This window comes from Ptychodera flava, chromosome 19 (genome assembly GCF_041260155.1).
Source record: "Ptychodera flava strain L36383 chromosome 19, AS_Pfla_20210202, whole genome shotgun sequence".
NCBI lineage: Eukaryota > Metazoa > Hemichordata > Enteropneusta > Ptychoderidae > Ptychodera > Ptychodera flava.
In genome coordinates, this window is record NC_091946.1 from 3,892,922 (window position 1) to 3,919,868 (window position 26,947).

Genomic DNA, 26,947 nt, shown 5'->3' on the forward strand with positions numbered 1-26,947 from the left:
CGCGAAAACTTTAGCTGAAATTGGTTAAAAGTTTGTATTATTCGATTATTTAGTGTTATTGAATAATTAAACTGAAATATAGTAAAAACAATTTAACAGATTTTATACAACACATGTCCCCGTATTGTATTGTATTAGTTTTGTGATCTGCTTTTGAAAATATCAGAAAATATAGCAACGTGCTTTTATAAAAAGAGCAAAGTTTGGCCAAATTTTGATATTTTCATTACAAATGTCATGATCTGAAATCTACGTTTTCTTTAAACTCTCGTAAATTAAGCCCAACAATATATGGATTTCGAATCAAACGAAAAAAAATGGGGGTCACCGCACAATTTTTTAAGATATGGGCATTTTTAATACAAAAAATGCTACACTGAAGCGCCCTCTAGCGACAGATCCCTGTTTAATTTGATATTCGAAACTTTTTTAATAGGTATTAAATAAAGTTTAGTTCACTTAAATACTGCAAGTAATCCCACATTTTTCACACTTAAAACGGGCCTGTTACACAAAGTTTGCTATCTTGGTGTGAACTGTTTTGACAAACCAAATTTGAAAGTCGCACCTCAAAGTAATTGTATGCTATATCACGACAAAAAGACCACTTCCGGAAAGAACGCTTGCAGAAAGAACGTTCGTACGCGTGCCCAGATACGATGCCCAGTACGAAAATTCGCATTACCCGCAACCTACCTTAATGTTGTAATGGATGAGATGAATCTATGGCCTTCTAAATCATAAACCTTATATGCCTGGATATTCAAGACATGATTTTTGATAAAAGAATTGTCTGGAAGAGGATAATCTTTCTCTCTCTCTCTCTCTCTCTCTCTATAGATATTGTGTGTGTGTGTGTGTATCACTTATCTCAGGGTCTTTCTCTCTCTCTCTCTCTCTCTCCCCATATATATATATATATATATATATATATATATATATATATATATATATATATATATATATATATATATATATATATATATATATATATATATATATATATATATACACACACACACACATATATATATATATATATACACACACACACATTGTGTGTCAGGGCTTCTCAAACGCAAAGATCTTAGTATGCTTCTTCATTGCTCCATTTATATTATCATTCGATGACAACACATCCCAAAACATGCCTTTCCAATGATCATGCTCAATTATGGAATAGAAAACCATAGAAAGCGTGTCATTCTATGTTTTATAAGTATCTCAGGGGTAGTTTATTCATTATCTTTTCATTTAGAACACAGTCTGAATCAGATAATGGCTATGCATAACATGTTGCACTCCTAGTTTCAGTCGCAATCATGATGTCTCATTAAGAACTCAATCTGAATCTGGTAACGAGTCCACGAATGTAGCCAGCATTGCATTAGAATCCAACTCATCAACCTGCAGTGGGTAAAAAAAGTGTGTGTTAATTTAACAAAGTTTCATACCATGTGACTGACACTCTCTAGGTAAATTGTACTTTAAATGTACTTAAATTTGCAGCAATGTATTTCTCATATACCGGTAACAACAATAGCACATCATTCATACAGTAGAATCTCTGCCAGCCTCTCAATGGCTATTCGACTTCTAATCTATGCCTCCCTCACGTGTACACTCAATAGTGTGGCCAGGCAAGGCCCACAGGCAGTGCATTGCTAAATTTCCCAAGCTGGGCTGTAGTAAGCAGTTAACTTAAATAATAGAGGGCAAAAGCGGAGGGCCATACTAGGCATCCAAGCAAATGAAGAACTGTGAGAGAAATCTTGTATAACAATGATTACTAACAAAGGATGATGGTGAAGTGGCACAAGTGCATGCATACCTAAACCTGTTCACCCCTAATTCCCTGTAAACAGGTTCACATTTGCCATTGATAACAATGGGTTTGGGCCAAACCATGGTGGTGAGAGGGTTAAGGTATTTTATAATAAACTTTACATTCTATGCGTAATGTGCCATTCTGTGTTGCACCTTGTCCAGATATAGAAATCCAAGAATGGAATATCCTTCCTCATTACCTTTATCTTCTGTGCTGGCACTTTGCCAGTATTATCCTCTGATTGATTAGTATCCATTTTCCTTTTTGTACCTCTGCCTGCATCACTTCCTGAACTTTCTTGTTTTTCGCTGTCCTCCTCTTCCTCTCCTTCACTATCATCACTTGTACTGTCCCCATCAGCTTCATCTTCCCCACTGTCTCCTTCATCTGTAACCATGGCGACAGATGTGTCTCTTGTATCTTCAATGGATACTGTATCACCCGTCATGATTGGATCTTTGTCTTGTCTGGTGTGCGTGTCTCTGAGATTCTGCTGTGATGGTTCTGACTGTACTGTAGCTTTTTCACTCTCTGAAGTTGGTTTGAGGTAATCTACAGCAATCTCCCTGGTAACTGATAAATCTGTTGGCATGGCAACTGACAGTTCTGTTGGCATGGCATTGGAGGTCATGACCCTTTCAGATGTCTGACGACTGGAGTTCAAGTCACCATTCTTGGCAGGTACCCTGTCTTTCAAATCAGCTAGAGGTAACGGTTTGCTCACACCTGGCACTCTTGGGTGTAGGATAGAATTGCAGATGATCTGGGCCTCCCTGCAAGTACTGGAAACCTAAACGAAAGGAAAAATATTATGAATAATTTGCCATGTACATTCAACAAGCTGTAACAGATCACAAACAAATCTTATAATCGTTGAAACAAGTTAGAGAGTCCATAAGGTACATGCAGCTTTCCAACCTATGTACCACTACATGTTAATTGGTTGATGCATGCTAATTTGCTGAATCTACAGCTGAATTAACCAATCAGAATCAAGCTTGCACAATTGGAGAGAATTAAAGTGAACACTAATAATGAAATAACAAAGTTAACAAGTTCTCACTTATGAAATGCCTTGCAACATGTACCTCAACATATGTATAAATGCCACAAAAAATGAACTGAAATAGACATTTCATCATTGCAAAATTTGATTATTTAGAGTGTAAAACAAATACAACGTCATAAAAAGGTCAACAGTGTACAAAATTTCATTGCTCAAATACTGTTAGACAACTCACTTCAAGGCTACGATCCTGTAATCCTACACTGAAGATCTTGACGGCACATTGCAGAGGTGGTGGCCATCTTGGATGCGGCACCAGTAAACATGCCAGTAGCAGCCGATATAGCCATTGCCGGGACTTGTGGCATGAATATGGGATTGGTGGATTAGCAGGGTTCTGCTGCACAGTGAGTAAGAGTGGTACTATGATTGAGTGGATGTCCTGTAACATACAGTGAATGATAAAATGAGGGTTACAACTTAAATAGCGCTGTTTGTTTGCTAAAGGTAGCTGAATGCGCACAACATTGGATACCGCTGCTGAAAATGCAGACAAATTTTGTTAGTGTTGCATGAATGGCTGTTGTTGCCAGCTTATTGTCTGAGCTGTAGACATGTTTTTCACTTTTCATTGTAACAACAGCAGTTGCCTACCAAGTCGCGTTTCCTTAGTTCCTGCATGCATAAATTTCAAAAGTGCAGTTAAAATATGTTGGCAAATATTTATTTTGCATATTAACAAGAGAACAGTGATGTCATTTGTGAACAGCCCTATAGCTATGACACTAAAAACTTGGCTTACTAGCTTTTGAGATGAGCATACAAAGAATAACTTTTACACTAAGTATTGAAACCAGTGATAAAAAAAATTCTTTCTGTTGTATAGAGCAATAATGAGAACACATGAGCACATAGATTAAACATCCTGTTGCAGCAGTAAATGCCTACCTACAAATGACCAAATTGATATTGACAGTTTGCCCCAGGTAACTTCTCAATAAAAGGTATTTTTTTTAAAAACTGTCCACACTTATGTTTTCTTACCCTGTGTACAGACGGTTTCAGAGCTGTGCCTTGGACTTGTAGATATGATGTCAGAGCTGAAAGAGATGATGAGAAACAGTCAGACTGAGCAGATAAAATGTGATTTAAAACTTACGGTAGTACGGACCTCCAAATGGCAAGTTTTATAATAAGCTCTTGCTTAGGTTTCAGGTGCAGCACATTGTTGGTGTGAGGGGAGAATTGGCCACAGACTGGGTACATTAAACAGGCCAAGAAATAGACTGTTTTTAGGGCAACTTGAAACACACATGCTGTTACCCTTATGGCTAGTCAATATGCATACATGTATATTCTATATTGCAAAATTGTGTGATAAGTTGCGTACAACCATGGAGGTAGCAGAGAAGCCAATGGTGCACAACTATTGTGCACCATTGGTTTAATCCATTAATGTCCATTGTAGCGCGGAATTTAACACCCCTTTCCCGCCATCTGCATTTCCGACAGTACCTTCGCAACCGAACTGAGTGAAATTAACCTGGATTTGCTAATGTGACTCACTTTCTCCAGAATGTCACAAGCATGCTGTATTTGCGTAGCTTGGGTCAAGTGCGTCATGATAGTGTAAGAACCAACATGTTCCGTCCACGAAAAGTGAAGTTACAAGGAATTTAAGTTTTCATTCTCAAATTCTTGGTAATTTTAACGTCGTTTTTTACATACTTTACATTCGATTGCAGGAACCTTTCCTTGTTAGAATGGAAGCTCTGATCACGAACTTTTCAATCATGTACTGAGTATGGTGCAGCGGACTGCAGCACTGCCATGAGCGTGTTTAAACTTGTAGCGTTTCCCGGGTGTTTATGCTGCGACGCCATAGGCGATGCTTTGTTTCAATGCATAGTACGTGTTGTTTTTATATCGTGACCATTCATTAAAGTCATCGACGTAGCATTTAAAGATCACAAGCTATCATCAACTCAGTCTCCGCGCCTTTGCAGATACAAAAGCTCACTTCCTCAATTATCTGTTCCTCGACCTCTTTTACATCGTGTACATCAAAATCAGTGGAACGACTCGAACTTCCCGACGCTTGGGCAGGCGACGCCATGTTTGAATATCTGTCAACTGCCGGGGGATGACGGAAACACTCGAACGAATTTAATCTTGTTTTCTAAATCTGAGAAAACGCGTTTGCAAGTCCATTGGTGCTAATGGAGTAGTTTGCAAGGCAAACAGCGGAAAACTCATGGTCCCTTTGATCTCCGCTGAGTTGTGACTCCTTCTCTGCTACCTCCATGGTACAACGTACACAAGAAATTATGACCGAGGGAAAAATCACTAGTGTTAGAAAATAGATATGTTTGTTGTCAACATCTTTCACTGCACAGAGGAATGGTTCTTTTATTTAGGGTCTATGGTTGTACCTGTGAGGGCAGCACATGTCACTTGATGATTTGCCAAAGGGTTTATTTTTTGCTGTCCTGTGAGTTGACCAGCCACATCAAACACACCCTGCTTTTTCTTCTTCTTCTTCTTCTTTCCACTTTCAAAATCTGTACTCTTGCTAGTATTAAGCTGTTGAATAATAAGAAATTCAAGAATTTTTCATTAGCAAGACAGCAGCTCACAACTTTAAGAGACTTCTTTGTTGAGGGCGCTCTTCATGGCACTTTACTCTAAAATGGAGAGACCCTCAAGCAACAGGTCTATCTGTCAACAGTATCAAGTTGACTTCAGAGAAAACTGGGGCATTCTCTTTTCATGCTGCTGAGGGAGCATCTAACAACAAACTTGTAAATAATACAACCAACATATGCATTTTGGTTACCTGTGGCTTGATTAGCCATCTCACCAGCATACCCTCTAACTTACAAACTCTTTTAGTAAATTTTTGAAAAATTCTTTATGTAAGCCCTGTCCTTATAAGTGTGGTATGAAATATTTTGTGCATCAGAACTTCCTTGTGTCAGTGACATGTCAATTTTGCTTAGACAGAGCACTAGTATAAAGTTCATTTAAGGACAGTTGTTTCAACAAACAGTATCAATGCAAGACTTTCATGGCCCTTTGTGTTACATGGTTGTGATGAAAAAAGAGTGCAATGTTCTCAAAAAAAACGTTCTCTTGAACTTAACATGTCCATGGCACCTGAAATCAAACATGGAAATAACTGAAACGGGTATGTCTTGACTATGTGCTGAAAATAAGAAAGTTTTATCACAATTTGCACAAAACAGAGAGAAGCCAGCCCTAGGAAACTGTAAACTAAATTTCGAAGTGTAGGACTTGCATTTAATGAAAGATATGACATTTTGACTGAACGCTGAGAAAATTACCATAGAAATGTACATTTGCAAATTTCACAATAATTTTCACAAGTCAGAACTGAATCATCCTTAGAGAGACCTATCATATAAGTGATTCCTGGAGAAGACTGTTGACAAAAAATGAAGAAAAATATACTCAAATACATAGTCCCTACCAACACTTTCACTAAATATTGAAGTAATAACAGTTATTTATGGCAATTTTTGAAATTAATGAAAAATCATAATTCTATAATTATTTCTAGATTGTGCAAGCCGCATCTTCAAGATTCCAATCAGTTCTAGACAATCATCCAACATTAAACTAGCTGGTTACATTGAGTTATGAGCTCCACAAATTTGGTCTACAGACAGCCAGACGGTCGACAGACAGACATAATGACACACACCCACAAAGACTGCCAGAGGGATGATATTGACCCCAAAAGTGTGCCTTAGGCACATGTGGGCCAAAAACGGAGATAAATAGAGTTTCAACATGCATCTGTCTTTGCCCCCAGAAAACAAACTAGGGGTAGAGGCTAACAAAAGCAATGATGGGTTTGGACATGTCTTGATTACAGCGCAAAGACATATTAAATGTGCTGAACCTTTCTTGGCAAACTGTTAACTTAGCTGGTTTGTCATGTAACCTTACCTTTGTGTTATCTTGCTTAGGTTCAATATCACCCACTAGGAACTGGATAAGTTTGTCAGTGTTGGTATCGATGAGACTGGCCGCCCCGACAGATGACAACCATGTGTGTAGCACTGTGTAACACTGAGCTCTAAGTACCCTGGCAAAATCAGCACAAAAACAGAGATACTGATGAAAGACTCACTCAAATCTACTGTACCACAGTTTAGCCTAAATGTTATTTTTCCAAAGAATGAAATCTACTGGCATCTCTATGCCTTAAAAGTTGGCGCAATTTTTGTGAGGTTGCTGTTAAGAAGTTCAAAGATTAAAGATTTATTATTCATCATTGAACAGTGCATAAACTTAGACCAAAATTATTCTACCCTTGCTCAGATGTTTACCTACATTCCAATATTTTTACAGTGTTTTTGCCATGGTTTGGCAAGCTGGGTAAATGAACTGGGAAACCCGGTAACATTTCTGTTGTCCTGATGTTCGAAGGGGAACCTCGGTAACATAACTGGGAAACACCAGTAAGATTTACCACCATACTACCCCTAGCAAAAAACACTATATGGTCATTTATTGAGGTACCACCCCTAGTAAGAACCACAGTCCTGTCTATTTCAAACATTCTTACCTCTAAGCTACAGTTGTGGTCACATTAAATCCTATGAATATTATATCTACACTGTGTTACAATGGCACATGTGAACAATACTAGGTCCACGCCTCCCAATGGTAGTAATCTTACTTGTCTTAAGGTACCTCTCTGTATAAACAAATAGGAATATACTCCCTAGCAAAATGATGAATAGTATAGCCTAATGTGACCCCAGTATACCTCATTCCTGCTTCTACCCATTACATAGTACTATAATAGTAAAATGTGGTTGAAATATGTAAATGATAAAAAATATTTTATGACTGGCATGTTTCTGTGTATGTGAAAACTGGTAAAATTTTCAACACAGATAAACTTACCCATATGGCAGTTCTTGACTATTGCTGGCATCTCTACCACAGTTGTCTGTCCATCCCAGGGTCTGGACTAAGATTTTATTGATAAGTTGACCTTGTGGAACCATGTGACTGCCACAACTACTTAAAAAAATGGAAAAGAAGTTAGAAAGTCGGGAAAAAAAAGACAAATTTCATACAATTCCTTGACTCCTTATCTTGAATAGACTGTACACAGTTTTCAAAAGGACCATAATAACTTTCTGGCACACAGTTTGCGATGTACAATCTGTGAATGTTCATTTTTTAAATATGTGTAAATTACACTGCCTTCATATTACAATGAAATCATCCATAGGATCCTCTGACAAAATTTATGCACTGGAGGTAAGTGAGAAACAAAGTAACTATTGAGAATTTAAAGAGATTCAAATTTGAGAATACCTGGAAATATTTGTACCACATCTCAAAGTTATCCAAGCAATAGTTTGTGAGAAGAAGTCATGCATACCATAATGCTGAAATACATTGGATTACAGATGCTGATGAACTGTCAATCATTTGATGAGTTCTCTGTCATTGGAAGCAGAGATAAAATAAGGGTTATCTGTACTACAATTAATTGTTAGGAGTTGACTGACAAAGTTATTTCTACATATATTACCGTTTTATCAAGGTATCTAACACTTGCAGCACAGAAGTATGTAATGATGGTAAAAAACTTGACAACAGAATGAATTCTGTAGTTGTTTTGTTTGCCTGTAAAAAAGAAGACAAACTTGTGAGAACACTCTTTAACTCAAATAACAAACTTTGGATTCAATGATTTTGTCATGATGTGGGCTTTTATGATCAAGGTTGTTAAGTCTGACTTTGTAAAGAAGCAATAACAATCATGTATTTGCAATGAACTCACAAGGTTTATTGCAGCACTGACGGTGCAAAAGTAGAAACTGAACAAGACTCTAAGTGTAGCAAATGAATCAAACCTTTCATAGGCTGGCAATGAACATGATAGAAAGCCGAAGAAGAAACATTTTGGCAGTTTCTAGTCCATAGTGATTGGTAGAAAGTCACTGAAGTGTCTGATTGGTTGAATGTATAATGCATAGAATCTGCATGGTCACATTACTACACATAAGTTCAAATAAACTCTTATTTGTCTTCAACAGATTTTCAAAACACAATGTATTATTTCATGTCCAAACTGATATCTTCTTGCAATTTTCATATGTAGCCTCACTGGGCAATGGACTAGATTGTGCTGTAGTACAGATACTGCACAAGCTGTCGCAGTGCCTGGTATATGCACTGCATGATATCTGCATCAGCATTGCAGACAGCAAGGTTTAACTTTACTAGAACATCATATCAAAGCCACTCGCCACTTTGCATGCACGTCACACTGTTATCACGTCATCTTTACAGATCAACAGCCCTATTATCATTATCACATCACTCACACTGGTATGTGTAAGATATCAGCTCTCTTATTTGCATAATAATTATAAGGAATTTATTTTGTCAGTTATTTTCATTTTTGTATGCAGCAATGGAGGGCCCATACATTTTCCTTTAATATAAAACTTTGTGATCTTTGCCACTGTCTTCTGGAAATCCTGTAATTTGTACATGTATGTATGCTGGGGTTTGCCACAGCGCACAGTTTGCCTCATACTGATCTCATACCTGAGGCAAAGTACAAAATGTGTGGCCTGGATTTTATCATACCGGTAGACAGGGGAGTGGTGATTCTATAAGCTAATGGAAGGGAGGTCTGAGAAGGTGCCAATATTCTCAGCAACACCTTAGAAGGTGTTGCTGAGGACACGCTGACTCTCTACTTGTACTCACTCCTTGACCAACAAAACATCATCTTACCAGAATTTTACAGTTGATAGCCAGTGTCCTGCACATCAAAGTCAATACAGCATCCACAGGCATGTGTACGACGGCTGGAAAATCTTCACTGAGAGACAGAGAGAGAAATATATCACAGTAACCATCCAATATTTAGAATACTTAAATGAAAACGTGGCTGTCTTTTCAGTAGGGCTAGCATGTTTTTCATGTACTAATCCGGCAGACTCGGGAATTTGATAAAATTGATCAGGAGAAGAGATGTTGCACATCATATACTTCCACTAAATGTATTGACATTGCTAGGTTATACATGTCATATTAGTGAAATATTTCCAACATACAACACTTTCCTATGTTGATTAATTGGTTTGACAGTATGACTTGAACAGCATTAACAATTACATTGACCATGGGGCTAGTTGATTCTGACAGTGGACTAGTACTTGAATGGGGCTACTAGCCCAGGGGCTAGTGATATGGATAGGGCTTGCTCATCCCTGAGTTGGTTTGTACAATTTCAAAATTAGTCAACTTACATGTACTTTGAGAAAACATCAGAAAATGCATATTTGGAGTTGCAGACAATGACTCATATCTCACCTGATTTGATACGCTAGACATTTACACAATGTTTGAAACTGTTTTGCTAGGAGGAAAGTATGTCTGGGTTCTGTGTCTTCAACAGGCATTGATGGAAGTGTTTCCTGTGGTATGTCAAGTGTGTCCACACCTAGTGGAGAAAATTCAAATCCTTGAGAGGTTTTGGAGGACTGCTATGGTAAATAGAATGTTGACTTGGAATTTTCAGGATTATCTACACACTAATGCAACACAGAAATCACTATGTAAAAATTTCACAGACAACCAATTCTGATAAAATTTACCTGAAAATAAAATAAATACATGGATTTAATTATCACTACTTTCAGAGAGTCACTAAGTTGCTTGTGTACTTGTGGCAGATAAAAGTTACTTTGTCAGGAAACTTTTCCTCTTTCTAGACACTACAAGCTTTAAACTCTAGCAAGATGAAAGCCAAATTTACAGATTATCATAAATACTGAAAGGTATGAATTCATCATTATGAAACCATGCATTGGATTATATATCGGTGGATATACACATGCGTAAACAGGAATAACAAGAGCTCTTCCACATAAGACTTCACTATCTAAGTTAGTAATTGATTTAAAAATAAACTTATCAGATGCATAACTTAAATGCATTTATTTAGATGCAAGAGACTTACAATACACAGGGATCTCCTTTCCCATTGTTTCTATAGGCAGTAAAAGCTACATGTCACAGACATGACTGATGGAATTCAGGATTCATCCTCTTTTAGTTTATCATTTCCAGATTACTAACGGCTATTTTTAAATCATAAACAGTCACCACAGACTCTCTGTCACTGGAACGCAAGACACTTTTTTACAAACACACGTTAACTGAACAACAGACACGATAGAGACTTGGCCTCATTGTTGATGATCAGATGTACTACAATATCAGTACTGTGGTATCTGCTACTGAAAAAATATAGTTTTACTGAAGTTCTCTGTTCACAGAGTGATGTCTTCGACGTCTATAACAATATGTACCAACACCAACGGCGTTGTTTTATATCCAGTAGATAATGCCTTTAAGTAGTACACGCATTGAAAGTGAAAAACTTAAACTTTTGCTCATAGTTTCTTCAATGAAACTTTCAACCATTCTCTTACCAAATCAACAATAAAAATCAGGGGTCACCATTCAAACTTTGGTACTAGAGAAAAAAATTACCCAACATTTACCGATTTTGAAATTCAAGTTGGCTGCAATCCCTGTGTTGACTCTACAAGAAAAATTCAATTTTCTATTTTTTTAATCCAAGACCTGTAAAATGAGCCCCCATAAGTGGTAGACAAAAAAGAATTGTGATATCTGAGAAATATCTGTCCCTGAGGCACGTTCTACCTGAAACAGCAGAACTAAAGCGTCTGTGGGTTACTTAGCAAAATTTGTTACATTACCAGTTTCAATATCTTGATAGAGTTGCAGTATCACATCATGCAATGATCCTAGTATCCTGTTTATGTGGGAATCCCAAGCTGCTGTGTGTTTGATGCCATTTGTCCCACCGCCACCAACTCTTGGTAACATGGAAAACACATGACAAGCAGCCTGACATGGGGAAAAATATTAGATGTTGTAAAGCAAAATCTACAGCATAAATATGGGGGTTATGTTCAAAGAAAGTATTTCAAATTTTACGATTTTCATGCATTTGCTAATTCCACAATCATGGTTTGATTAATGAAAGTCCCACATTTCTGTTACATCAACTAATCTGATATGAATCATGTCTCCATAATAATGGGATACTAATCCATGATACGCGTATTGCAAAAATGCACAAATACAATCGTATTACAATTGATGGAGTGTCTCACCTCTATTATGGTTGGATCAAGATTTTCTTTCCATATACTAAGCACAAAATTTTCTAATTTTGACTTAAATGGTCCAGATGGTCCTGGAAAATGGCGAACACATGATGTGACGAGACCAAGGGCTCCTAATAAACACTATTAAAAACAAACAGTTATGAGATAAGGAGGCATTTAGTCAAACTAAATTGGAAGTAAACAAAAGTCCCTTTGGTTTGTTTTTGTGTTTCAAAAATGACTACATACAACCTGTCACATTTGAGATCGAAAATGTTTGGGAGAGCAGTCCAAGTATGAAAACTGTTTTTCTATTCACTGCAAGCTGTCATGTGACACAGACATTCAATGTAAAAGTCAGATGCCAGCCATGTGAAACAGATCAACCTTTGGATATTTGTGTACTTTTCGTGTCATTTACTTTTGTGCTGCAATCCTTAACATCACGGATGACACACGTCCAATCACTCCTAACAATGTAAATGATAACTGTTTCATGAATTGTGTCTTTGTCTCATTATCACTTTGATGTTTATGTTTAATTTAAAGTAGAAAATGCTTGGGGTACATGTATTCAGACTCTCAAATTTTTAACAACACTTCTCTGATCTACCACATTTGTGAGCTCATTTTGAAGCTAATGGAGTAAATGAAGATTCACAATCTTACTTTTCTGAAAATCAAAACTTTAATTTCTCTCATACTGTAACACAGTGATGGTGGCCATTTTGAATTCAAGTGTTGGTACATTGCAAATACTAAGTAATAACCCAGATTTTTATTCTTGATTTGAAAGGGACTGGTTTAAGATTTTCTTGAGTAAAGTTTGAACAAAGTTAATGTCCTTCAGTTTTGAGGTGCATACTACCTTAACTGTCTCAGGCCTGAACCTCTATGTACATGTATAGGGTATATATGGTATGTTACCTGAAGATCAGGCCTGAAAGGGTTAGAGCCTAAAAAAGGAGGTAAAATCGTTGAGCAAATACTTCCAAGATGATGAATTGGGGAATGAGGACGGAGAAAATTTTTTATCACTTACTGCAGCGTCCACTGATAAAACCCAGTTCATTATGGCAGCAATATGATGTGATAGTTCTCTGGCTATTTCTGGAAACCCAACAGCTATCTCAAGGAGATCTGACAGGACCTCACAAGAAAAGGTCATGACCTGTGCAGAGTCATGTGACTGAAAGAAATGAACAAAAACATTTAACAAACTGAAAAGAAACTAAACTGTCTTCATACTTAAGATAAGATAGTGGCAGTAAAACTTTTTCATTTGCTTTGAACTTTTTCTAACATTCATTCAAACTGACTTTCAATAATGATTTGATATGCTAAAAGGTATCAGCATAGCTATTCCAAGCAATTTTTACCTCGTCATACAGGACAAACATCAAATGACAAGGCAGGGCTGTGCTACCTGCAGCATCAAAATCATGACCCCCCACTACAGACAATTTAGGCAAAAAATATAGCCTAGTCATCAGTAATCATTGGCACCATTTCTATGTTACCTTAGGCATATGCAATTAAAACACACTTGGGAATGGAATATTTGAGTTAGTCATCTGCAGCAAAGCTTTTGAAATCATGATAAAAATAGCAAATTAATTACATTTCAAGTAAAAAAGCATCACACATGAAGGACTCTTCATGAGAGTAGAAAAATTTGTATACCCTGTCTCAGAACACGCTATACCCTGTCTCCGAACACCGCTATACCCGTCTAAGAACACCGCTATACCCTGTCTCAGAACACCGCTATACCCTGTCTCAGAACACCGCTATACCCTGTCTCAGAACACCGCTATACCCTGTCTCAGAACACCGCTATACCCTGTCTCAGAACACCGCTATACCCTGTCTCAGAACAACGCTATACCCTGTCTCAGAACACAGCTATACCCTGTCTCAGAACACTGCTATACCCTGTCTCAGAACACTGCTATACCCTGTCTCAGAACACCGCTATACCCTGTCTCAGAACACAGCTATACCCTGTCTCAGAACACCGCTATACCCTGTCTCAGAACACCGCTATACCCTGTCTCAGAACACCGCTATACCCTGTCTCAGAACACCGCTATACCCTGTCTCAGAACACCGCTATACCCTGTCTCAGAACACCGCTATACCCTGTCTCAGAACACCGCTATACCCTGTCTCAGAACACCGCTATACCCTGTCTCAGAACACCGCTATACCCTGTCTCAGAACACAGCTATACCCTGTCTCAGAACACTGCTATACCCTGTCTCAGAACACTGCTATACCCTGTCTCAGAACACCGCTATACCCTGTCTCAGAACACCGCTATACCCTGTCTCAGAACACCGCTATACCCTGTCTCAGAACACCGCTATACCCTGTCTCAGAACACAGCTATACCCTGTCTCAGAACACCGCTATACCCTGTCTCAGAACACCGCTATACCCTGTCTCAGAACACCGCTATACACCTGTCTCAGAACACTGCTATACCCTGTCTCAGAACACCGCTATACCCTGTCTCAGAACACCGCTATACCCTGTCTCAGAACACTGCTATACCCTGTCTCAGAACACCGCTATACCCTGTCTCAGAACACCGCTATACCCTGTCTCAGAACACTGCTATACCCTGTCTCAGAACACCGCTATACCCTGTCTCAGAACACCGCTATACCCTGTCTCAGAACACCGCTATAACCCTGTCTCAGAACACCGCTATACCCTGTCTCAGAACACAGCTATACCCTGTCTCAGAACACAGCTATACCCTGTCTCAGAACACTGCTATACCCTGTCTCAGAACACTGCTATACCCTGTCTCAGAACACAGCTATACCCTGTCTCAGAACACCGCTATACCCTGTCTCAGAACACCGCTATACCCTGTCTCAGAACACAGCTATACCCTGTCTCAGAACACCGCTATACCCTGTCTCAGAACACCGCTATACCCTGTCTCAGAACACCGCTATACCCTGTCTCAGAACACCGCTATACCCTGTCTCAGAACACCGCTATACCCTGTCTCAGAACACCGCTATACCCTGTCTCAGAACAACGCTATACCCTGTCTCAGAACACCGCTATACCCTGTCTCAGAACACCGCTATACCCTGTCTCAGAACACCGCTATACCCTGTCTAAGAACACCGCTATACCCTGTCTCAGAACACCGCTATACCCTGTCTCAGAACACAGCTATACCCTGTCTCAGAACACCGCTATACCCTGTCTCAGAACACCGCTATACCCTGTCTCAGAACACTGCTATACCCTGTCTCAGAACACAGCTATACCCTGTCTTAGAACACCGCTATACCCTGTCTCAGAACACCGCTATACCCTGTCTCAGAACACAGCTATACCCTGTCTCAGAACACCGCTATACCCTGTCTCAGAACACTGCTATACCCTGTCTCAGAACACTGCTATACCCTGTCTCAGAACACAGCTATACCTGTCTCAGAACACCGCTATACCCTGTCTCAGAACACCGCTATACCCTGTCTCAGAACACCGCTATACCCTGTCTAAGAACACCGCTATACCCTGTCTCAGAACACCACTATACCCTGTCTCAGAACACTATACCCTGTCTCAGAACACCGCTATACCCTGTCTCAGAACACTGCTATACCCTGTCTCAGAACACCGCTATACCCTGTCTCAGAACACTGCTATACCCTGTCTCAGAACACCGCTATACCAGGGATAGAAATACTTTTTTATTTCTTGTGGCAAAAGTTTGCCACCGGATATAAAATCAGGTGGCAATTATGAAAAATCTGGTGGCAGTTTGTGATCGGTATAATACAACATTTTGTCATTGCCACATACTCATTCTAATTTATAAATTCTTGAAAATATGGTGAGTATACGTCACAAAAAATCAACCCATACTGCAGGCTTCGAAAAAACTTACCAACCGTGGGACACGTGAATTTCATTTTTACTTGCCCGACAGAAAAAATTACTTGCCCTATATTTCTAATAACTGTACCAGTAATTTGTAACAGAAAGCAAGAGTTTGGCCATATGAAGTGAATTCAAAGAGGGAAAAAACAGATTCAAACATTAACTGCATTCTTGTTAAAATGAAGGACTATTACCAAATCTAAAATGTCGCAGAAAAAATGTGAGAATACTTAAGTTTTTTTCTGTAGATTTGGCCATCTAGAAAACATCTTTAATTTGGAATTTTTCCACAACCTAATCCAAATTAAAATCTTTGCATAAGAGTAATAAGATTGTGTGATTTACAATGTGCATAGCTGGCTGCTGCTCTTTATTATCAAGTTGAGATCACAAACAACTGCTCTGCTAGTGTTTATCTGCCAATGCATACGCACATGTACATCTGCAACCCTTTTACCTGTTTACATGTTTACTCACTGAGCACAGCCGTCTTTCAAAGTTTTATTTTGATAAATGTATTCGTCAAGAGAGCAGATTCAAGTTTCGTTTCGTTACCCTTCAGTGCAGATTTGTTTTCTGTAACTTAAGTGAGAGCCGATCCCTAACAACCAAGGTCACGTAATTTGAAACTGTCTGCATCTCACGCACTACGTAGCTGCAATATGTGGCCTCCTTGGTCGACTGAGCCCGTTTCGACTACGATGTAAACTTGTACTTTTCTTCTGGGTGTTGATTTACATTGAACAGTAAGCATTGCCGAGATCCATGGCTTCGAATAAGTTTACATCCATTTACCAAGCACAGGGTGCAATTACACGTGAAGCCGATAGACTGTCATACGACTCATGCTGCACTTGCACAAAGAGAATGGCAACCTCTGTCAAGAGTATACCACTTTACGGCACACATACAAAACAGTGAGTTCACTCCGTGTCGTCGGAGAGAACATGTCGCAAAACTGTATTTTTACGACTTTTTGTGTTTTACAACAGCAAGAACGATTATTTTGCGATGTCGGGCGGATTTTCAAGGGTTTTCAGAAAAAACTTTTGAGAGTTGAAGGACTTACAATGATTGTAGGCGTGTACAGACCTAATGAAATACATTTTCAAGCTTGGATTGTCCAGAGCTTAGTTAATTCAACCGCTGGTGCACTTGCCCGTCGGACGGGAAGCATATTGATTTTACTTGCCCGAACGCAAAATTCACTAGCCACGGGCGTCGGGCGATAGGAATTTTTGAGCCCTGTACTGGCTAATGAATTGCAAGTATTTATTGTTATTTAATACATGCAGGCTGCAGTTTGGCTTTTTTTTTAAAATGTCACAACATGCTTTTATCGTGTGCGGTATGACTGCATATGCGGCTATCACAGAGGACAACAACATGTCAAGTGTACAAAAGCTGCTGTCTTCGATATGGAGATTAGCCAATCACAAGTTTGGATTCACGCTGTGTTTTCATTCAAATGTCGCAATTAGTTTGGGGTTTTTTTCGCTAATGAGTTTTTCCGCCGTCAGACAACGCGTGTTCCTTCATACTAGTGTTCCTTCATTCAAGCCGTAGGATCGATGACATGATGACCCAAAATTTAGTGGCAGAAAAATACCACCAGAAAAAAATTTTGGTGGCAGATTGACAGTTTTTGGTGGCAAATGCCACCATTGCCACCGATTATTTCGATCACTGGCTATACCCTGTCTCAGAACACCGCTATACCCTGTCTAAGAACACAGCTAAAACTTCACATGCTCAGACTATACAAACATAGTGTATGGCAGTGCCATAGGCATATTATTCTCCATGACATTTCCCTTTGCCAGACACAGCAATGATACTCTATGTGTCTCTGATCTCTAATCTAAGAAGAAAATGGATAGAACTTGCATACTAAGGTGACTACGCTCAAGCATTTGTGTTGATTATCTCAGATAAATACAAATGTATAGTGTACAGAGACTTGCACCAAAGTCTGATGGCTTATTAATTTCATACCAGAGCAGGGTTCTCGGCAAGGGAATTTTGAGAGGCGTTCTGTTTTTAGAGGAATCTATTCATAGGCTAATAATGCTAATAATTGTTATGTACATATGGCCACCCCTCTAGTTTTCCAACCAGTGGACAACTCTGTGGGGTAAATTGAAGGAATAAACTGACAAGACAAGAAACAGCCCTATAAATTCAGTTTTGATAAATATTGGATGCATTGTCAGATTCTTTCTGTTATAAAATGACCACATTGTAAACTCAATGTCTTTGTCAATTATTTGCTTATGTAATACACTTATGTGAGCAAAATGCCGCATTGCTTGTAATACTACAGGGCATATGCACCAGTCACTTGGGCAGCCAGTAACTACTGCCTGTACCAAAGAAATACCAAGCGACCAGTGAGCTACTCTATGGTATACAGAGAGTGGTTGCTAAGGGATTTTCCCAAATGTGTAATACAAATATACAAAATTGTAAGTACATGTGAAATGTTTTATAGATACATTAAAGATCACAGAGTCTTGCAATTGCCTTCAGGTAGTACTTGCTTGTGTGGATGACATCAGAGACAGACACGTGCAGGTCACTTACATCCTGTGTATGACCCCCATACTGAAATTCCTGAAAGCCAGTACCATGAGCCACAGTGAATGTATAAAGTTGAAGATTAGGTGAGAAGTACTATACTCTCATGGCTGTTGAATATTATTTGTTAGCATGGCAACGAGGTAATGAATTCAAATGGGTAATCTCAATCACTTACCTGCAGGACATTGACTAGTAACCTAACCCATGTAGTGCAGTGTTCATTGAACTCAAATGTACCACACTGTTTGATGTACACACTCAGTAATGATATACCTTCCCAGCTGCAAAAAAATTGAGAAGTATTGAAAAAAATTAGCAAAAAGATGAAAAGATTTGTATTGTCTAATGCCTTTAAAAAGGACAGATATTGTATTTTACCGAGAGATGACCAATTTAATTCTGGTGAAAACATCAAATAAGACTTAGAGCAGACTTTCTATTCCCTGTTGATCAGAGAATTTAAACTAGTGAACAGGTTAGGAACATCAAAACAGTGAAATTAAATTACCATGGGAATTAATACTTTGACAGCAGTTTTCAAATTAGCATTTCTACACCACAGTACATCAAAGCATACACCCTAATTATGGACTATGATCAAAGTCACAATATTACAACTCATTTGCTTGCAAGTGAAATTTGTATTATAACATGCTTAGCTGGAACCCGTCAATGATTGGTTTGGCTGGAGCAGGGGTTTATATTCTCAACAAGAAGACCTGTGTACCGTGTAACATTTTTGAGCTCGCGCAAATTTCGAACTCCAGCTTGAGTGCTCAACATGCTGTAATGTTGAACAAGTCCACAACTTGAGATTTATTTTGATTGTTAAATTTTTGATTGTAAATATTTGATTGTTAAATTTAGTCTGGTGCAGCTAAATGAACCCACAAATGAAAAGTTTGCATAAGCAGTGACGGCGATGTAACAACAACATAATTTTTTAAAGTGCTTTTGAGCATTTTTCAAGTATAATTCTTCAAATTTTATCTGTAATTGCGATATCGATGCGTTGCGTTACTGTATTGTATGGAATTAACTGTGCACACGCAAGCATTCTAAAATGTTCTTTTTAGAGTTTGTTATGAAGCTGGGCTCCTGAACCTTTGTACCAACTTCGGTCCTTAATGACGACATTGTCCACTTGTATTTGACTTTAGCATATTATAATGAGGTTATAAAAGGTGCGCTCAGGTATTTTGTTGCGGATATAAGACCTCTGGGGTGAATATTAGCATATTTGGGGGGAAATAATCACCAAGCGAAACAAGGTGATTATTTCACCAAATACCATTGCTTGCCGTTTATAACCTCTAAATATAAGTCATTTAGTGACCTTCCTCTATTTTTTGGCAATCTGAAGTGTTGAACTTTGAGTATTTTGTTACATGAATTTGATGAAATGAAGATTTTTACATGAAAATAAGTTACTGTAGCAAGTCAATACAGGGACCAGTAAATATATTTGTCTTTGACAAAGAATTCATCAAAATGTTAGAATAACATCACTGAAAATAAGTCATGAAAATGTCAAAATGCCAAAAGAGGTGTAACACCTAACTTACCGGCTATCAGCCGAGTGCAAGGAGTTATGAATATGACTGATAAAATCTCGAGTATTTGATGCCTGAAAGACAAACAAGTAACCAAGAGTATGTTAGTCTTCCTTCCCAGTGTCATACATATAACAATCACACAATTTGATCAGAAGTATTCTGGTAGGTGATGCAATCATGTGTAAACACAGAACATCATTCCACAAGTACTATATTCTTTCCCACTGATTCACACATTCTTTTGATGCAACTTTTTATAACGTAAATGACCTGAATGCAGATTTTTAGATCAATTTCATTGATTCTTCTTATCCATGTCAACATACATGTGATATACAGAGGTTACCTGAAACCTATCTGGTATTGTTTGAATGCCGCCATATATGAGTACGACTTCTGAAAGTTAGGGCAGCATCATATGATTTCTGGGAGGCTGGAGATTGTTTTGGGGAGGGGCGGTCCTACTAATTACTACCCGTCCACTGCCCATCGGGAAATTAGCCTTCCAATAACTGTAATCGGTCGACATTCCAATACCAAAGACTACTCCTATTTATAAAACCCACAAAGTAAGGAGCCTGAAATAAGAGTCTAAATTTCCCTAAAAACGTAGGTTGTAGGTTTCCCTTAAAACATTAATTTTTGAACCAACAGCACGCTGATCATGACTGTATTACCAGTCACTCTCTGTCGACGTCCGAAACACTGCCTGTCCACTGCCCATCTGGATAAGTCTTACTGCAGTGTTAGGACGGCGACGGGCAGTGACTGGTAATACTAATACGATCATATGATTGGCGTTGCTACTGGCTCGAAAATCAACGTTTTTTGGGTCTAGGACGAGTTATTGTAGGTTTTCTAAATAGTAGTCTTTGGTATTGGAATATCGACTGATTACAGTAATTGGAAGGCTTATTTCTCGACGGGCAGTGGACTTGAAGTAATTCGTAGGACAGCCCCTCCGCCCCCCAAAATCTCCAGCCTCCCGCAAATCAAATGGTGCTCCCTTAAATTTCAGAACTCGTACACTTTGCTGCTGATTTGAATTTAACTAAGGGAGAACCATTTGATTTCTGGGGGGATGGAGGATTTTGAGGAAAAAAATTTGTCACCAGGTGAGATAGAAGAAAAAAAAAATTGATCCTGTCATGGCCTGAGAAAAAAAAAATTGTCATAACAGACAGAAGTGAAAAAAAATTGTCACAATGCACCAGAAGCGAGCAAAATTTGGAAACCTTCTTCTCACGTATTCTTTGCCGGCGCACCGCCATAGGCGGCGCAAATGTTTTTACCACAAGCAATTCTTATGTTTTTTCCCAGCACTTATGAGCATGCACTACATAGGTCTACTTTAATTTACACCTCAATGCACTCAATGTTTTCCTTCCCTTTTCTGACCCAAGAAATTATATTTCAGGATTTCTGTTGCAATATCTCAATGGCATAGGCACTATCTAAAGGGGACTATTTGACTTCTGTAAATTGTGAAAATTTAAAACACAAGACAGGAGTCAATAAACTAGTGTTAAAACCAATATATTATTCTCTAAATATAAATATGTTAGAAAGATGTACAAGTTGACAATGAAAATTTGAGGAACAACAAATATAATGAAATACAATGTGTGAGCCTTGTTTCTCTGACCACAAAAGATAACATCTTCCCTGAGAACTATACATCGATGCTTGGTCATGTTAATTATAATATGACACCTCACACCGGATTGCTCGCTATAGAGTCCGTCAATAGTGGCAAACTCTCTCAATAACTAATCTGGCTTCTCCTCTTAAGATGACTTAATAATCACACAACCAAGCGGAGGGGATACAAAACAAGACAGCTACTGAAGAAGGAACCCCATTTTGGTTCTTAAACACCGTTAAGACGAATCACTCAATCAACAAACCGGTTTACCAGGGACTGAGATCACATGACCAGGGTCAAAGCACAATCGATTCACCGGTGTCTCGCCATGTATTCGGAGGAATGTGAGGGGGGAGGGGTCACTAAAAAAATTGAAAACTTCAGGGGGGCGTTACTCAAAATGTGGAGAGGAAGAAGGGGGGGTTACTCAATTTTTTGTGCGAAATAAATTGAAACACATCTCAGATTGCACCATTGCACACATCCATTTCTCAAAATTTTCAATGCGAGAGGGGGGCACCCCCCTCTCGTGCTCTCCCCCTTGGGTCTTCTAACAATTTTACTGGTAAAAGACAAATTGAAAATACCTCTCAGATTGCACTACACTCTACCATTGCACACATCAATTTCTCAAAATTTTCACAGGATCTAGGACAAAACTGAACTGTTGTGAATTCATCCTTTATTATCACAGAAACATGTGTTTAATTTACCTCAGTTCAATGACCATTTTGACAGTTAAACATACCATATTCAGGCTTTTCATTAGAAGCTGGCAGGTGAAGAAATGACACAAGAAGGTCACAGATTTTCCGTTCCTGTATATTCATTTGTCTTCAGTCTCTGGCAAACAGAGCTGTTTTTTACAAATTGTATTGTCATTGTTTGGTTGTTGAATATTGTGACTCAAACACTGATCATGCAAAAAATGTAAAAAATATCAGTGTTCAATGTCATTTTCAAACAGTTTTACCGAGTGCAAAATAAACTGAAACTCCTCTCAGATTGCACCATTAAACACATCAGTTTCTCAAAATTTCCAATATGAGAGGGGAAACCCCCCTCTCGTGCTCTCCCCCTTGGGGTGTTCTAACAGTTTCACCTAGTAAAAAAATTAAAAACACCTCTCAGATTGCACCAGACTGCACCATTGCACACATCAATATCTTAAAACTTTCCATGCAAGATAGGGGAAAGCCCCAGTGACACTTTCCCCCTAAGCCTCTCACGTGTTCTCCCCCTGTATGTACTTTCAAATTCTGCCCGGTCAGATATCCTAGTGAAAACCCTGTCATAATACCCATCCAAATTAAAAATAGCGTCAATGACACTGTAGCTCCCATCCTGGACTATTTAGTGTTTGTTCTCTGGTCAGATATTTGAACATGTGTGAAAGGGATAAAGTGCATGAAGTGAAAATACTTAAATGAAATGTACTGGAGACAGTGAAATATGTTTAATGTAATTATTCAGAATATAAAATGGAAAAAATACAGAATTAGATATATCGAATACTGTGATACAACCATTAACTCAACAAGTCATTTACAATGACATAGTCCCCACTTGTAATAGGAGTATTAGTCTTGATGGGGTAGGAAAATGTGGTCATTAAGAAGTATCACTGGAGTGTATATGTTGAGATACGGGCACATAGGTCTATGTCGTTGTTCCCAATTTGAAACACATGAGGCATGTCTAAGTTATGGTTCTAAATCGGGAAAAAAGATCAGACCTCTAGCAGTATTGGCCAGCCAAGAAATACATATGCGCATTATAAATGAGGTACAAGATGTGACATCTTAAGGTCTAATATCCTATCAAAATTGGAGGGTATAGAACTTGTGGTTACTGAAATATGCATATATATGTATAATCAAGGTCAAAGGTCATCGAGGTCACATGACATTTTGAAAAAAAAAAATTATATTGCTAATTAATCCCTATATGCCAAAAAATCAGATCTCTATCTCTATCTCTATTCGCTTGCCCAGAATTAGATGTGTACATAATTAATGAGGTAAAGCGTGTGTTGTCATAAGGTCTCCCATCCTACTAAATACAAAGGACATAGCACTTGTGGTTACTTATTTATTGACATAAACATATATTTTAGGTAAAGGTCATCGAGATCACATGACATTTGGTCAAAAATTTCTCTCCTATAGTTATCCCTATATACCAAAAATCAGACATCCAGCTCTATTGGCTCGCTCAGAATGAGATATGCACATAATTATTGAGGTACAATATGTGGCGTCATAAGGTGTCCAATCATACCAAACATGAAGGGTGTAGCACTTGTGGTTACTGAGTTATGGAAAAATATGTATATTTGAGGTCAAAGGTCACCGAGGTCACGTGACATTTTGTCAAAAAATTGTTTTGCTAAGTTATCCCTATATACCAAAATCAGACCTCTAGCTCTATTGGCTCGCTCAAAATTAGATATGTGCATAATTAATGAGGTACAATATGTGGCGTCATAAGCTGTCCCATCATACCATACATGAAGGGTGTAGCACTTGTGGTTACTGAGTTATGGACAAATATGTATATTTGAGGTCAAAGGTCACCGAGGTCACGTGACATTTTGTCAAAAAAATTGTATTGCTAAGTTATCCCTATATACCAAAAATCAGACCTCTAGCTTTATTGGCTCGCTCAAAATTAGATATGCGCATAATTAATGAGGTACAATATGTGGCGTCATAAGGTGTCCCATCATACCATACATGAAGGCTGTAGCACTTGTGGTTACTGAGTTATGGACAAATATGTATATTTGAGGTCAAAGGTCACCGAGGTCACGTGACATTTTGTCAAAAAAATTGTTCTGCTGAGTTATCCCTATATACCAAAAATCAGACCTCTAGCTCTATTGGCTCGCTCAAAATTAGATATGTGCATAATTAATGAGGTACAATATGTGGCGTCATAAGGTGTCCCATCATACCATACATGAAGGCTGTAGCACTTGTGGTTACTGAGTTATGGACAAATATGTATATTTGAGGTCAAAGGTCACCGAGGTCACATGACATTTTGTCAAAAAAATTGTTTTGCTAAGTTATCCCTATATACCAAAATCAGACCTCTAGCTCTATTGGCTCGCTCAAAATTAGATATGTGCATAATTAATGAGGTACAATTTGTGGCGTCATAAGCTGTCCCATCATACCATATATGAAGGGTGGTAGCACTTGTGGTTACTGAGTTATGGACAAATATGTATATTTGAGATCAAAGGTCATCAAGGTCACATGACATTTTGTCAAAATATCCGAGATATCTGCGTGAACGGATGGACTCACGGATGGACGAACAGACGGACATGACCCAATCTATAAGCTCACTGGACTTCATCCGTGGGGACTAAAAATTGTGTCACTGCATCCTTTTTGCAATATGAATACGATGAGAAACTAAATTTTTATTTTTTGTGGCCTTATACATGGGAGTCTATGGAGATCTGCCTTATACATGGGAGTCTATGGACGTGTAAACTAAAAATATGCAAATTTCACCACGATTTGCCCAAATTTGGGAAAGGTCACTCCTATGCACTTCCATACCAAGTTTCAAATCAATCGGACTTGTGGTTTCAGAGCAGGAGATTTTTTGACCAAAAATGGGAGAAAATTACAAAAAAATTCATGAAAAATAGCAAGTCCAAGATACTGACCCAAGATGTGCACAATCATTTCATGTCAGCCCAAAGTACTTACATGCTAATTTTTCATGTAATCTGCTCAGTGGTTATTGAGTTTTTTCAATTTTGACTGTTTTTACATTTTTTCACTTAATTTGCATATTTTTGGCAATGACAACTTCATTTGAACAAAATCTCATCTACAGCCCATCATCCATGTACACACCAAATATCAAGATGAAATGTACAGCGGTTTTGGAGTTTTTGATGTTGACGGACAGACATACAGACATACAGACATACAGACATACAGACATACAGACGTACAGACATACAGACATACATACATACAGACATTTTCCTAGCCTATAAGAATAGCTTCCATTGCCATATATACATATGGCTATGGGAGCTAACAATATACTATATGGTTAGATACTGGTTATAACGTGAGCTTTTATATCTTTATTTTATTGTGACTTTGAATTTTATTTTGATGGGTTCACCTTTTTGAACTGTCATGAATAAGCTGATGATAGTCTAGCAGGGTACACCAGGATTTGAAAGGTCTTTACGTTGCAGTATTTTGTTAAATTTTACAATTACATGTATTGGTATTTAACTTTTCTAAGTGGGGGGATCAGTCAGAATTTCAGATTTAGAGAGGGAGGTTACTCAAATTCATCATGGTTGGCAAGGGGGGGGGTGAATCGAAATTTTGGAGTTTCAAGCCATAAATAATGATGGCTCCCTAATATACAACGCCATTACAAACTTGATGACCAATAAAAAAAAACTGCACTGCTACTCCATTAAAAAAAAAATTGATGCAGGTCTGACAGTAGAAAAAAAAATTGCTGGTCACTCAGACAGGAAAAAAAAATTTGCTCCCATACCCACTTCCTCCATACCCCCTCCCCCCCCCGAAATCAAATGGTTCTCCCCTAAGAAGTCATGATTCACGCATTGGGAGAAGGTTATGTGTTGAATATGACTTGGTCGCTCTCACATTTCTGCACTTACTACCTGCAAGAAACGAAACTCTGTTTTCGATGTACACAGGCACAGTCAGTCTAGTCTACCGCGATTGATGGAGGGACCTGTTTCGTGTACAACTGGCCACGCGCCGAGCACGTTTCTTCCGTGGTCATTGCCATTGGTTATGCACTTATGGTTGTCAGAAATGAAGCACACGATAAGCATCTATTTCTAGCCATTTGAATCTGTTAAAACACGATTTTGCTTACTTACTGTAGCGCCGAAAATCTGATGGTTGTCAACAATTTTCAAAAGGTCGGGATAAACGTTTTTCCTGAATGATTTATCTTCCAAACTCGAAAGTAACGTGCTCGACAACATTCCCATGGACGCAGCCATTTTGTTTTCCGACTATTCCACGGCAAGCATAGGTGGTGTCAGAGGCAACCATCTCCTTCTTCGGTTAAAGGAAAGGGGTATTTTAATGCTGACATAAAAGTCATGAAATATATTGCAAAAAAAACGTTTTAGAATATTTGGTGCTACACCAATACAATGTTTTCGGTGAATAAGAACACTAAACA

The 26,947-nt window shown here is 38.4% G+C and overlaps 1 protein-coding gene across 2 annotated transcripts; it reads right to left on the minus strand.

The window, feature by feature from the left end:
- Window positions 1-1,085: 1,085 nt before the first annotated feature.
- LOC139118417 (proline-, glutamic acid- and leucine-rich protein 1-like) lies at window positions 1,086-26,840 on the minus strand. Of its 2 annotated transcripts, none has more exons than XM_070681716.1 (16): window positions 26,637-26,840; window positions 20,098-20,159; window positions 18,708-18,813; window positions 13,083-13,229; window positions 12,047-12,181; window positions 11,627-11,777; window positions 10,212-10,341; window positions 9,630-9,717; window positions 8,413-8,507; window positions 7,773-7,889; window positions 6,807-6,945; window positions 5,267-5,417; window positions 3,879-3,934; window positions 3,070-3,276; window positions 2,028-2,618; window positions 1,086-1,407 (listed from the first exon to the last, which is right to left on the minus strand). In XM_070681716.1, exons 1-16 carry the CDS (start codon window positions 26,760-26,762, stop codon window positions 1,342-1,344), a joined length of 2,367 nt encoding a protein of 788 aa, XP_070537817.1. In that variant the 5' UTR covers window positions 26,763-26,840; the 3' UTR covers window positions 1,086-1,341. The 2 variants fall into 2 exon arrangements, with proteins under 2 accessions (XP_070537817.1, XP_070537818.1); XM_070681717.1 differs by having other exon boundaries at window positions 26,633-26,766.
- Between the last annotated feature and the right edge of the window lie 107 nt (window positions 26,841-26,947).